Below are 15,415 nucleotides of genomic sequence, written 5' to 3' on the forward strand. Positions count from 1 at the left end.
TATAAATCAATGAACTAAATGCATGGTGAATACAAAACATGCCATTTTAAAAGTAACTACTGGATATGTTACTTGAACGAAACATGTTAAGTCCTTTTATTAAATAAACAAATGAAGAACGAATTCTTCTGTGAGAGAATAATAACCCTACCCAAATTTATTAGCTTTAAAGACTAAATTCTCTTGAAACTGCATATATCTATATAAGAATTTCATTAAGGTAACAATGTAAATGCAAGGTATATTTATTTTTGATAGAACATATGCTTTAAACTCTATCAGATGAGGTGAAGAAACACTTCAAAATTGACAGAGAGCAGTGATACAAAAAGCAAGCATCTGGTAGAAAATACCTAAAAGAAAGAAATTATTATATTCTATCTTTTTTTTTTAAATGACCACCACCTTGTGTCACAAGTATTTTGCCTTTCCCCTCTCAGCAGGTTAGCCTGAAATCTCATTCTAAATCTATAATCAATCTTTCTATTTTTTCTCCCTTAAAACTCTGGGCTATCACACACACTTCTGACACTGATGTGTGTTTTCTTCTGGATTGCTGAATTTGCTTAATGCATATATCAAGTATCAAACTGCTTTGCATCCATGACTGGTGGAATAAAAGACCTTACATATAATGATTTGCTCATTTAAAAAAGGGTTAAGAAGGTAGTCTCAAGTCTTAGGAAAAGTCAAAACTAACCACTTTTTAAATGCAAGAACAAAAATATGTTAAGGACTTAGAGCAATACTTGCTGATTTTCCCACTAATACGATCAACACATGATTGAGCAGATAAGGAAACCTTGAAGTTACTGTCCCATTCTCTACTAGTTGGGTGTTTGACACTTATGAGTTACCAACAGGGCTAAATATCTTTAAGGCCACTGGCAAAATAACTATTTATACCATCACAAATATCTGATGGAGCTCAAACTTTCGGGAAAGAAGTAAAGTCTTCCTGAATTGATGTGAACAAAGAAACCAAGGGAAAACGATGATTAGCACTTTGAGTCCTAATTACCAATTTGATAATGATAATGACCCTACTTCTAATGAAAAGAAAAGTTCTATTAATCAGTACCAACAGACCTAATCAAAAGAATAAATCCAAATGTTAAAGTGTAGCAATTTTTCCTTTAGATACTTTACTGTATTTAAAAACCAGTAATAGAAAACACTTGCCAAGTGCATTTAGTCTCTGACTGAGGCACACATATGTGATTTACTAATTTACTGCTTGCACGTACAGATGTTCACACTTAGTAAAAGGACTTCTTAATAGCTTTTTTTAATTAAAAGTGTGTTGATAATAGGTGTTTTAAACATATCCAAACAACACAGCTGAACTGACAAATGCCTGTCTTCATGCCTCACCATGTTTCACATTGTGGCAAGATTTTATAAGAGAGAAAAGATTATGATTCAGTCGCATGTATATAGGATAAATGTTACCCCAAAAACCTCCCAATGAAATCTTTCATTAATTTTTCTCTCTATGATCTGTTTCCAAGTAGAAAATGTTAGATTGCTACTAGGTGTACGTAGCCGAAAGCAGAACCACACAGCCTTTGCTTGCAGCCTGCAGTTTTTTTCCTTTGCAAAACTTTGAACCCCATCCAGCTTTGACACACTGCCTCTTCAGTTAATAACTATCAAGTTTCCCCTTGTCTCCTGTCTACTTTTCTTTGAGGCAATTGCGCACTCAGCACCCCGAGATAATAACACACATCTATAAGATAAAAGCAATGGCATTAATGTAATTGTCTGCCTCTCTCTCTTTAGCCTAATCTTTTTTTCCTTCAGTTTTGACTGCCTGGGTGACACCTGTTTTTGTCTCCTCTGATCCTACGACAGGTTTTCCGCTGACAAGGTTTTTGCCTGACAGAGATTCTGCAGACAAGAACATAATAAAATATGAAGAACTGCTTGTCAGAGTTTCTGCCAATGCTCACATGAAATAGAGAGAGAGAAAAAAGACCTTTTTTTAAAAAAATAAGGGGCCCTGTGATGGTCGCTTTTGGCCTGTCAGGAAAAGGCCCTCCCTGGCCAATTTCTCCAAGCCAAACAGGTGTTTTCTTTTATGTTAGAGGTTGATTTGTTTTTTAATTTTTTACTGATAGTAGAAAACATGAACAGCCAAAAGCGGGAGGGGAGAATTTCTTACCCTCAGATTTAGGCAGGCAAAGGAGTATTGAAGGACCACTAAATAAAAGGTGGAAGATATTTCACTGAAGATCATATCTTTTGAATAAAACAAAAATGCCAACATCTGTTAATGATCCAATAAATTTAACTTCTCTAAAATTTACTTCCTGGTTCGTTAGGCTACTAAACCCTCTCACCTACCTTTCACTTGTTTTGTTGTCGGAAGACGACACGGTAAAAGCAGAGGGAGGGCCGGGAAAGAGAAATCAAGAACGGGACTAAAGGCAAGGTGTTTGCCGGCTGCGCTTACCACTCCGCATGGGAAGAGGCTGCTGGGAAAGAAACTGGCGATTAGGAATCAGAGACTTTAGGTCCATTTGTAAGACTTACTCCCATGAGGGAATTGCCAGGGGAGGTATCAGCACAGGGAGATGAGGAAGCACCCCTTCCTGAGCTCCCAAACCAGTGGAGGGATCAGCATGCCATAGAAACCACTCTTCTGGTCCAGGTAAAGTGAACTGAGAGCACGGCAGAGAAAAGACTGGACAGGATCAATAATGGGCAAGTGTGACAGCACAGAGTACTGGGAAAGGGTTGACAGTGATGAGCGAAGGGAGGACAAGATCTAGGATGTTGGTCTTTAGGGTTCTCAACACCAATTCGCACTACTCTACCAGCAAACCACTTTAACCTAAGCTTCGGTTCTCCAAATACGTTATCTAACACTTAGGGCCTAGCACAGCCATGTCTAATAGAACTATATGTCAAGTCACATGTGCAATTTTCTAGTCTCACTTAAAAAGTGAAAATTAAATAATAAAACTAATTTTAAAAAAATACTTTTATTTAAAATAGGTTTAATATACATTAAAATAATATCAATATGTAGACAACATAGGAACAATTCTTAATGAGATATTTCATATACATATAGATTTGATCTCCAAAATCCAGTGCATCCTATACACTTAAACCTATCTCAATTTGGACTAAACTCATTTCAAGTGTTCAAATCCCCAAGAGTGGCTTCCTTACTGAACAGCCAGTTCTAGAGCTGCTTTGCATTCCTTGACCCCAGTTGAATTTAAGGTCCAACAAGTCCATGCTTTCAACCAGATGGGTTTGCACTTGCATGTAGCGTCACTTGACCATACAAGCAGTCTAGGAGGCCTGGGAGGCCAAAGTAGGGATTTCCCTGGGTATCAAAAAGCAGTTCCAAGGAGAGAGGGACCTTACTACAGGGCCTCTTAATAGACACTGTTTATGAGTCTATCTAGTTGTGGCAGTAACTCCTTAAAATACTTTCCATATGACTCTTTGGCTCTATGCTCACGAACTAGTAAAAATTAATTCAAGAAGCTTTTGAAGAGTTACAAACATCTACCATGCAAGAAGGCAAAGCTTATAGGGAATGGGTTGCATAAACAACATTTTATACAAGTCAGAATTTTTCTAAAATACCATACTTATCTCATTCAGCGATTTCACTCATCAATAAAAAAGGGGAGAGGGACATGTCTCAGTTGGAAAAAGTCATCACTTACGATACAAAAGAGAAGGAAGCATAATTGAGAGTATCAACATGATATTGCTGAGGCATATTGGGTCCTTGTGACCCAGCAGAATCTCCTGTTTATCTGAACAGGGCATCCTGAGCAAAACGTGAGGAGCTGAGTGTATTTCATTTATAAACCCCTTCAATTTGTGTTCTGCTTAACCTGGTGAACTCCAGTTAATTAAGATGTTCCTATAAACAATTAAGCTTCCTGTAGGATCGTTAGCAAGATATAAAAATTTATGATGTAATAAAGGGCAATAAAATGATAAAGTGGTTAGCCCATCAAAGCACTTCACATGCAAGAATACAGGCGTGAAAATGGGCAAAAGTAGCTGTAACTCCGTTTCAAATTCATCTACTTCTGGTTTTTGGACTTTCAACAGATAAATATTCCTACAATTCATTTCAATTAGTCTGCTCTTCTCATGTGACTTTTGGGATACAGTGTTTCCTACTGCGGGTTCAAACAGGGCTCAAATAAAATTTTAAGGAAAATGGAAGGTATGGAACTGTCCTGGATTTTCAGGGAAAACCAGTTCACCTGGGGAACACTTGGCCCCACAGCCCAAAGAATTTGTGAGCTAAACTCTGCCACTGGGCACTGAAGAAACAGCCCCAGGAGAAGGAAGCTCACACCATCACCGTCCACCTCTACACCTTAAGTGAGGCTCTAGATATTATCATTCGTGTTATGTCCACTCTCTCATTTAATTCTCTTCAAAAGCTCACTGTGATATTTGGGTACATTTCGATTACTATTTGAATTTACAGATAAAAGAACTGCAATGGGCCCTGGCCGGTTTGGCTCAGCGGTTAGATCGTCGGCCCAAGGCCCAGACAGTCCTGGGTTTGGTTCCCAATAAAAGTACATACATACCTCAGCTGCAGTTTGTCCCTGGCTCTGGTTGGAGTCATGTGGGTGGCAGCCACTCAATGTGTCCCTTTCATGTCGATGTTTCTCTCTCTCTTCCCCTCTCTCCCTCCCACTCTATCTGAACAAAAAATGGAAAAATGTCCTCGGGTGAGGATAAAAAAAAAAAAAGAACTGCAATGGGATTTGACAGAGGTCTGGCCACACCAAACTTTTATCCACTAAGCTAAGCTAAATATGCCCGTCAAATCCTCAAGGTTGAAGTTTCACTTCTGTAAGAGTTTAATAATGAAAACAACCAACGCTAAGTGGATTATCTCATTTGATCCTAGGAAGAACTCTACAAGTAGGCCTTATCAATTTCCACATTTTACAGATGAGAAAACAGAGTTTACATAACTTGGCCAAGATTCTACAGAGAGTAGAGCCAGGATGTGAACCTAAGCAGAGCTGCACTCCTACCGACTCCTTATCGTGCCTCCATTTGTGCACCTTCAAGCTTCTTTATCGGCTGGTGCTCTCATTTTGCATGTTTCAATCTCAAGATCCTCCCTAAAAACTCCTTAGCAGTGGTTTGTTCCTGCACACTTCAGAGGCTAGAACTGACCAGCTCCACCTCATGTTCCAGCTGAATAGAATGGAGGTAGGGGAAAAAATCTGGAGAGCTAAAAGGCAAAGAGCCCAGGGTTCTGAAGGGGAGGCAATGTTTATGTTGTGATTAAAAAAAAAAAAAAGTTAAAAGCACCATCTGAAAGGTGGGCAGGCAGAGAAACAAATCAAAATAAGCAGCTCAGGGACACAATAAGAATATAGTTAACGCCATTAATCAAGCACCCAACCTTTGCATTTGTGGGGTATCCTCCCTTTAAAGCTAATCAGTGGTGATCAGGGAGTTAAGGAGAGAAGCAGAAGAGGGTACCATGCCCTCAGGTCAAGCAAAGAATGCTCCTGTGCCAAGCAGGAAAATGGCCTTATTTTTGCTCTCTAAAATAAAAATAAATGGAGAAATGTTCAGGGACTTCGTCTATAGAAAGTCGAGGACCCAGCTGCCTCATCAGAGCTAGTTGTCAGCTAAAAGCTGCTTCCCTAATTAAAAGAGAAGTTTGCAGGTAGGTACAGCCTGGCTTCAGAGCACAATGTGGAAGAACTAAGACTACTAGAAAGCATTAGCTCCCACCTTTTCCAGACCAGGGGACCAGGAGAAGAGGTCTATGCTGTTTCTAAGCAAAGCCCTAGAAGCATGACCACCTACCTACATCTTCCCAAAGGATGAAGTTCTCATTTTGCCTGCATTCGCTGGGAAGCCCCCATCAACTTCCTTGTGCCAGGGACTCAACTTAATACCTTTCTTATATATTTCACTAAATCCTAAGTAATCACCTGCAACAATTTTCTCGCATTGCAAAATTCATGCTTCTTGGGACAATCTCCAGGGCAGTCAGAGGAGGGCCTGCGCTGTTTTGTAGATTACTATTTGAGGGCATTACTTTCCTTTGTCAGAGGAAACTCAATTTTATTCACCCTCCTCTCTTGATCTTGACAAATTTACAAATTATCGTATAGAAACTGCTGCTGAGTTACTCAGAGTAAGTATGATGTCATAGAAATGCCACACTTGATTGCTTATGACGAGGACCTATTTGGGGTGGGAAGGGGAGATTAAGAGGCAAAAAAAGGATTGGGAAGGAAAAGTTACTATTACTTTAGTTATACTAGCTTTTGGACTCAAGTCAGTGTTACCAGTTGGGGATAAACTATTTCCACAGATGCTTAGACAATTTATAAGAGCACAGACTGGTTCAAATAATAAAAACATGTGACCTTTCTCAGGTTAAAATGAAAAATTACTGGTTTTGATTTTCCCCGCTTGAGTCCTTATAAAGTACCATGCCACCAACAAATTTGAGAAATGTATAAACAGAACAGAGAGATCGTGTGATTCTAAATGCAGGACTGACCTAATCAAAGATTTTTTATTACAGAATGCTCAGAACCAATGACCCTGATTTATGCAAATTAGGCCTAACTATGATTTTCTTTTAGGTGTATGGTTGCCCGGGGCTAGTAAAAACACAGGGCACTGAGCTAAATTTGCATAGTACATGCTTATACTAATATATATAAATATATATATATATACACACACACACACTATTTACCTGAAATTCAAACTTAATGGGATGTCCTATAATTTCTTCTTGTATGCCTTTTTTTATTAAGATGTAATTTACATATAACATTGTATTAGTTTTAGGTATATACCATACCTGACATTTTCAGTTGGGTGAGGGTTATTTAAAGAGATCAATATCCCTGTTCTAATAAGACATACAAAGTACAAAGCTGGGAATTCAATTTCAGTGATGCTGGAAAAAAAATTACTTCCAGTGAATTATAAAAAAGGTTTAAAATTAATGGATTATATGAATATTAAGTCTTACAGTACATGAAACCATAAAGCTGGTTGCTATATGACACTAACTTTATACTGCTCACCATTTCCTGTGGCACAGAACTGAAGAAGTGAAGAATACCTGGCTCAGTAGTTTACATATGAGGTATGTTCAATAAATATCTATTGATTGATGGTCCAGCTGATGCAGGCCAAACCTGCTCATTTGACATTTAAAAAATTTGAATAGTTTGGAAACTGGCAGGGAAGCAACTGGCTTGATGAGCAAATAATTAAAGTAATAAAGCTGGACTATTTTTTCCTTGAATGAACTACAAATAGTAAAGAGAAATCACATTTATGGAACATAATAAAGAAACGGTCCCAAGAATTCCAGTGCAACAAGCATTCTCGCAGGCAGACTTCGGCCAAAGTAAATAATTAATGTTAGTTTAGATTGCTTAGAAGTGAATGAAACTTCCAGCATGATATAGCTTGCTGGAATGGTACATCCTATTGGTTTACAATCAAAGTATTCTACCAAGAAAATATTTTGCACTGAGAAAGTTGCTGTGGGCTTCATTAAACTAGGTAATATATTTCTTTTTTAAAAAATCCTCACCTGAGGATATTTTTTCAAATATCTTCAGATAGAGGTGGGGCAAGGGGGGAGACAGAGAGAAACATCGATGTGACAGAGACATATCGATTGGTTGCCTCCCGCCTGACACCAAACAGGGCCGGGGACAAACTGCAACAGAGGTACGTGCCCTTGACTAGAATTGAACTGGCGACTCATTGCTCTGTGGGCCGATGCTCTAACCACTGGGCGAAACTGGCAAGGATTGTAATATATTTCTTATTCATCTAGCTTCATATCCTTGCCAAATGCTTACCAGGCATACCAAGAAACAGTGGAATTTTTCTTAACACATTGTTGACTGGCAATTTTACACAGAAGTTATCTCATGTCACCAACTATTTTTTCGTAATTGAGTATGAAAGTGAAACAATCTAAATAAACTTCAGTATGCTTTATACATAATGAATTTAAATTAAACTTTGTACATATATCTGCTACATATTATATTTCATACATATTATACATTTTAGTAATTTTTTTCGGTGTGGCATACTGTATAGCAATCACCTACGTTTAATGGTACGCAACATGTTTTACAAATATAACTGGTTTCACTGCGCTTTCCTTTTAAAACGCACATTTTTCACATTCTAGTTGGATTTTTTTTTATACCAGTGGCTATTTTTTCTAAAATGTGGTCTTTTAGTTGCCCTGAAAGCCTAAAAGGTGAATCAATGTAAGGAGCTCTTTTAGAAGTACCAGAAGTGTTAGGTTCTGAGCTGCACTCATTTGAACGGGCAGATATCCATTCCCTAGCTACTTCAAGTAGAAATTTTTTGTTGCTTATTTTATTGTGTCTATTGTAATTACAGTACATTTTGACTGCATTGAATAAAGCGCAACTGATCAGAAAGAATGCTACTTTTTTAGACCACTTTATACTTTTTCAAAAAATACTGCTGTTTGCCAAATATTGGCTTGCTCGACCGACTCCTTTCATGTATTTGTTGTCGTCTAATATGCACGCAGGTTTAACTATGTCTTCCATAGAATTCCTTTTTCTTTTTTTTCTTTATTGATTTTATTTTATTTTATTTTTTATCCTCGCCCGAGGACATTTTTTGATATTTTGTTCAGATAGAGTGGGAGGGGGAGAGAGAGAGAGAAACATCGACGTGAAAGGGACACATCAAGTGGCTGCCACCCACACAACCCAACCAGGGCCAGGAACAAACTGCAACCGAGGTACGTGCCCTTAGCGGGAACTGAACCCAGGTCTCTCGGGACCGCAGGCTGATGCTCTAACCGCTGAGCCAAACTGGACAGGGCTAGAATTCCTTTTTCGCTTTCCAGTTTTCATATAGGCATTGTGGATAGTTGATATCATATTCACTAGTCTTCTATCTTTCCATGATATAAGGACAATGGGTCCTTTCCGTATAAACATCACTTCCCCTCTCTGAAGATTCTTTGACTTTTCTTTTAGTATTTTTGGCAAGCCATGGTTTTCTCTTATGGTAGCACAGATTAACGTTTTCTTTTCTAATAATATTTCAGCTGCAGAAAGGCTGTTGTAGTCATTATCTTGGTATACATGATGCCAAGAATCAAGATATGACTCTAAGACAGATAATACAGTTTCTTGCAGCCTTTTGCCTTCACCCGAATACATCTTGAAGTTGCAAATGTATCCACTCTCGCTTTCACAAAGCAGTCTCACTAAAATCCCATATTTTATTATTTTTGCTAGATTATATGTTCTGAAGCTGGTATGTCCTCTATATGGCATCATTGCTTCATCTAGGGATTACTCCTGCATAGGTACATACAAAGACTGAGAATTTGGAAGAAAGTAATCCAAAAGAGGCCTAATTTTATACAGTCTGTCTTCATTAGATGTATTTTGTGAATTATCACTAAGATGGAAAAATGTAAGAATTTGCTCGAACTTCATTCTGCTCATAGTTTTAGGAAATATTGGAGCTTCAATCAAAGGGTCCATTGACCAGTAATCCCTCCAATGTGATTTTTCTGTTTGTCCCATCAATAACAACAAACCGAGACACTTCTTTAAATTGGTATTGGTAACTTTCATCCATGGTACAGTTTTAGTAGACTTTTTGTAAAATTGTTCCATTTGGTGGTAGTATAAATTGGTTTGAGAAACAACTAAATTTAAAAAATCATCACTAAAAAGTAATCCCGTCACCTCCCTGATGCTCCGTGGATCACTGAGGTCGACAGTTACACCCGAAATATTTGAATAATCCTCCAAAGTTGGTGTAATATAATTTTCGATCCACTCTTCTTCAAATCACTTTCACTATCAAATATAGCTACATTTCTTTTTTATTGTTTTGGTGGTCTAATACCTGACTCATTACTGTCTTCTGATAAACTATCAATTTCTACCTCAGTACAATATATTTCAAAATCGCCTGGACAATTAGATAGTGTCTGCATATAATTCATTGAAAAGTTCTTCACCTTCACGATCCATCATGGCTGAAACTTTTGTAATACTGTAATTGTGATAAAAACCTAAATGTCAAGAAAAGTCACTTTTTTAATAATAAACTGAACATGATTGAACACGAAGAAGAAAGATTTTACAATATCCTTGATACATATGTTCAAACTGCGAGCGGTTAGAAGTTAGTCCAAGTGTAGACGGCTGGACACTGTGATAGTTTTTGTTCACCGTACCTTCGATTCTGCGGCCTCACGCCCAGAGTAGTAGGAAGAAAAGGAGTCCGCATGAGAATATAGAACAGGGTGCTGTTTTTCGAACTTCGACCCCCAGGGCAAAGAGTCACAAATACAATAATCCTATATTACCCTGAGTTTCAAAAATTGAAATAGCTAATGCAAGTGCAAACACGAGTTACCTCGTGATTGGTCAACAACGTTTGAGCATGAGAATACGAGTTAACTCGTGAGCAGTCAACAGGTAATTGTAACAAATGGGTTTCCTCAGAAATAAAAATTACGAATCTAGTAAAGAAAAAAATTACCTTTTTAAAATCTGCCCACCTCTTTTATCAAATATACTCCATAATGGTAAAAACAAAAATGAGTTTTCAGATGTTTTGGATTATCATTAAATATTTCCTAAAAATCATTTAGAAAGTTAATTTACTCAAAAATTTTTTTACTACTTTATTTATATTGTTAATGGTTTAAAAATAAAGTCGTTATCTAGACCATGGACATTAAAACGAATTTGCAAATAATAAATAAGAATGGCTTAGTACAATCGTTCTTAACCTTTCACCATGCCATCAGTTTTTCACGAAGGCAACCAAGTCCTATTATAACACTTCTCATTACAAGCAGATTCTTCAGAGGAAAATGATGAGTAGGGAGCATACTTCTCTCTCCCCACCCTTACCCACCATTGGGTATATAATGGAAGTACTTGCTGATTCCTAAGACCATGTAAAAAATCATTGGCTGAAGTTTTCATTCTGTGAATGGAAGAATTACTACTCTCAATGGTAGGAAAGGCTCGAAACACAACAAACTTGTAAACATTTATGTCACCAGACAAAGAAGCCTGATATCTTATTTTGGCACTTTTGAACCAAGAACTTGTAGAATATGTTTTTTGTTGTTTTCCTCCCAGACTCACTCTGATCAACAAAGGTGACTGAAGCATAGAAAAGACAATGGCAAAACAGAGGAGAAAAAAGAATATAGTGTTAAGTGAATTAAGTGGCAGTATGCTGAAGTCTTTTTTTGTTGTTGTTGTTGTTAATCCTTACTTGAGGATATTTTCCCATTGATTCTTAGAGAGAGTAGAAGAGAGGGAGGGAGAGAGAAAGAGAGAAACATCAATGCAAGAGAGACACATTGATAGGTTGCCTCCTGCATGACCCCAACCAGGGCAGGATCAAACCTGCAACCCAGGTATGTGTCCTTGACCGGGAATCGAACCCTCAACCCTTCAGTCTTCAGGATGACGTGCTAACCACTGAGCAACTGACTAGGGCTTAAGTCTTTTCTTTATCCAAGAACTCTAAACAGAAATATTATGACAAAATTAGAAACTCAGCTATTTCTGGCATACCAACTAAGTCACTGTAGGCTGTAGGCATGGACATTCTATACCCGAAAAGGTTCATTTTAAATAAAGTTAACTATAGTAAAGCTCAGCTTTCTATTATCAAAGTGAAAGAGCTAAAATTCACTAATGGGGGGAAAAGGGCAGGAAATCCTTTATTAATTCAGTAGGAAATACCTATTTATATTCAAGGAACTACTTTTTGTTGTTGTTCCCCTCATTCCCTTAAGTCAATGGTGCTAAAGATTTCCAGGAAGTAATTTGTGAATAGCAACAGGGCCCAGTGAGCAATTAAAAAACCCAGGTGTTATAGTATGATAAATTAATCACCCACTCTCTTTAATTTTTAAAACACCTTTCTCAAGATTTTTGTAAAGCCATTAATGTCAACAATTCAAGTAGGTTTGAGAAGCAATTTGTAAAGTAATGAAGTGAGTGAGTTGTTGTGTGTTTGTGTGTGTGTGTATATATATATATATATATATATATATAATATGTATATTATATATTACATATATATATAAAATGTACAATGACCCATGAAATCCAACATGCTGCTAACAAAGGAGATATAGGAAGACATTTATTCAAAAGAGGCCAAAAGTTCTCTAAAAATTCTTTCTGTAGAGAACACCTGATTTTGGTACCTGGTTATTTTTCAACAGCAAACATAACACATTTTTTTACAGTACAATAAAGGTGGAATGTGTTCAGTGCTACGATGAAACACTTCTACAAGATCTATCTTGGTAGTTTTATTGCTGTTCCATTCGCTTAAAACCACTCAGTAGAAAAAACAAGTTGCTTCCTTCTTGTCCTACACATAGGACCCTGCACTGTGTAAGGCAGCCAGGAAGACTCTGTGTTTCACCTCTGAGCAGAAATAATTGGAGACATGATTTCAGGGTTTCTGTGCAGGGGGAGAGAATGAGGCAATTAGTTGAAATGCTAAGGGCAAAAACGGTGGGTTCTCTCATCCCACTGCCAACTCAAAAGCTAGAAGCTAACCCCTCACTGTTATATTTGCCCATGAATGGGGGAAGAGTGGGATTTGTATATCTGCATGTACATATTTTGAATTGTATACAGACAGGTCCATGTTGTGGAGAAAAGTGAGGTCAGAGTGATAATAGTGGTGAGGGAAAAGCAAAATCTATGGAACTCCAAAAGTAGTATCCCAGGATCATAGAATTTCTAATGACAGTAGGAAAAGCACAGTCTGATATAACAGAAATACCTTATTCAAGTTTGGTGAAAAATTACATCCTTTAGAAAGCCTTAGAAACAACCACTGGCCAGGAATAATTTATGTTGTCCAAGAAGGAAGAATTATTGCTTCCCTACCCCCCATTACACTGCTAATGCAATATGCACGTGGAGGTTAGAGAGATGAAACAAACTGGGGGCAGTCAACTTCTGTACTCACAAGGCTACCACAGTAGATAGATGATGGCAACACAGGACGGCTTTGGAAAAAATGAGAGTGTATAAATGAAAAGTTCTTGGTTTAATAGCTGACCCCCTTTATTGCCCATCCATTGACAAGTTTGTTACTTTTCACATGTATTATATATTTTAACGGCTTCATATACTTTATCTTTAATTCTTACAATAATCCTATGAAATAAGCATTATTAATCTTATGTTATAGATCAAAGCAAAAATCCACGAGATATAGAGATACTGATCTACATGCCATTGAAGTTGCAGAGCCAAGAATGAACACAATACTGCCCCATGAATCTTGATGGGCTTACGACATAAGCTTGTACCTAGCAAAGCCAATACTTGTTCAGGTTGAAAAGTATATTTCGAAAGTGTTAATGGGCTGACTGTGTTCCCCCAAAATTCACAGACTGAAGCCTTAACCTCCACTACAACTTCAGAATGTGACTGTATTTGGAGACAGGGCCTTTACAGAGGTGATTACATTAAAATGAGGTCAGTAAAGTAGTCACTAATCCAATATGACCAGTGTCCTTATAAGAAGAAGAAATGTGAATACAGGTGCATCAGGGATGTGCACCCACAGAGGAAAGACCACTCGAGGACATAGCAAGAGGGCAGCCATCTGTAAGCCAAAAAGAGAGTTCTCAGACTGAAACCAACCTTGACAACACCCTGATTCTGGACTTCTAGTCGCCAGAAATTTCTGATGTTAAGGCCACCCAATCTGTGGTATTTTGTTACGGCAGTCCTAACAATCTAATATAGGGACAGAGAAGAAATCATCCAATGTAGTAACAAACATAGACTACATAAGTAACGGAAGCTCATCTGTTCTTCAAAACTGGACTGAGGGTTGTTAAAGATGTTGGCCTGTAACTGAAGCAGGAACAAGTTCCATCCCCAGGGGCACTGAGGGACTGTGTCTATGCCTGCCAGGCACACCCCTTCCAGTATGTCACCTCATCCCTCTATGTCTACCCCTTCTCTCTCTTCCTCACAGAAACATGGCCGAAATGTCCCCACAGGCTAACATACATGACCTCACAAGCAAGGTACATGGTCAATGAAAAGCATTTCAAGGCATGTCCTGGTACTGTTACCTCAGATCTTGCTAGAATAACATGATATTTATAAAACTACAACCCACTGGATATTTGGCACCGCTTAGGAAGGAAGAATATGTCCACTTAAGATCCAGTACCCCAGACTGTCAAAGAAATCTCAAGCCAGAATTTCTTTTATAAACATTACTTATCTTTTAAAATTCTATAGTCTAGAAAATATTTCTGCTTATTTACAAGTCTCCTTTTGCCTAAACGTAAAAAACATAAACCATACATTACAACAAGTGAAATGCCTAGGGCACATGGATGGACAGTTCTGCACATCTGGCAAAAAGTCTCAACACTCCCAGCCTTGGCCCTGGGTCACCCTTGTCCCCAGCAGACACCTACACAGAGCTCACACCACCAATACTGGCCACCTCCAATCCCAGCACACACTGAAAGGGGTTATTTACAGATTATTTTCTCAGATACCAGCTAAACAATATTCCCGTTCACTTTGTCACCCACATTAGATCATATAAAATGTAACATCTGGGAGGATAAACTCAGTCCCCAAAACATATGACAAGAATAAACAGTCATTAAGAAATTCTCCTAAAGCGAAAAGGATTTGCCAGTTTCCCTCTGAGGTCCAGGCTCTGAAAGGCCAACTGTGGTGTGTTTGAGTATCCATCCATCAGGCCTGGTGCTCGCTGCCTGCTGCGATGTCCAGGCAAAATCCCATGACCCAAACAGTCCTATAAACACCTCACCCTTCCGCTGAGGGCGGCTCACCTAACCCTAATGTCTTGGATATTAACTGACACTTGGAGCACAGCTGATTCCTTTCTTCTCCAGACCAGTGATAGCCCTAAAAAGACATGTATATTCACATGAACATAACAAGAATAGAAAGAAAGGTCCAGATTTTCCTCACCATGTGCCACCCAGCCATGTTTACACTGATCGCAAGTCCTCAGGTTAATCTTCCCTGGCTGAAAACATTCACACGTGCAGTTGACCAGTGTGCAGCGGATGGCCTGAAAAAATAAAGGAGGGGGAAAAGCATCAGCATCTGTTCAAAGGTACTTTATTTCTTTCACATTTTACTAAAGTAGCTCCCACTTCCATTTTAAAGTCTTCATGTTGGTAGGGGCCTGGAGGGGTTTTTGATACCATCAAAATCTCTTTTAAGAAATGTAAGAAAACAAGGCTCATTCACTAAGACAGTATTTCATATCATTCATACATAACCTTTAAATTAGAAACAGAGTAGAATAAGAATAAAGGATTATTTACTCTACAAAA

General features: G+C 38.1%; 1 protein-coding gene across 2 annotated transcripts in view; it reads right to left on the reverse strand.

Moving 5' to 3' along the window:
* The window catches only part of BNC2 (basonuclin 2), a 355,086-nt gene that overhangs the window by 137,547 nt on the left and 202,124 nt on the right, over positions 1-15,415 (reverse strand). For both annotated transcript variants that reach the window (XM_036261168.1, XM_036261167.1), the window contains one exon: positions 15,045-15,147. In XM_036261168.1, coding sequence (XP_036117061.1) covers positions 15,045-15,147 — 103 coding nt within the window. The remainder of the gene's footprint in view (positions 1-15,044; positions 15,148-15,415) is intronic.

The sequence above is a fragment of the Molossus molossus genome, unplaced genomic scaffold (genome assembly GCF_014108415.1).
Source record: "Molossus molossus isolate mMolMol1 unplaced genomic scaffold, mMolMol1.p scaffold_m16_p_14, whole genome shotgun sequence".
NCBI lineage: Eukaryota > Metazoa > Chordata > Mammalia > Chiroptera > Molossidae > Molossus > Molossus molossus.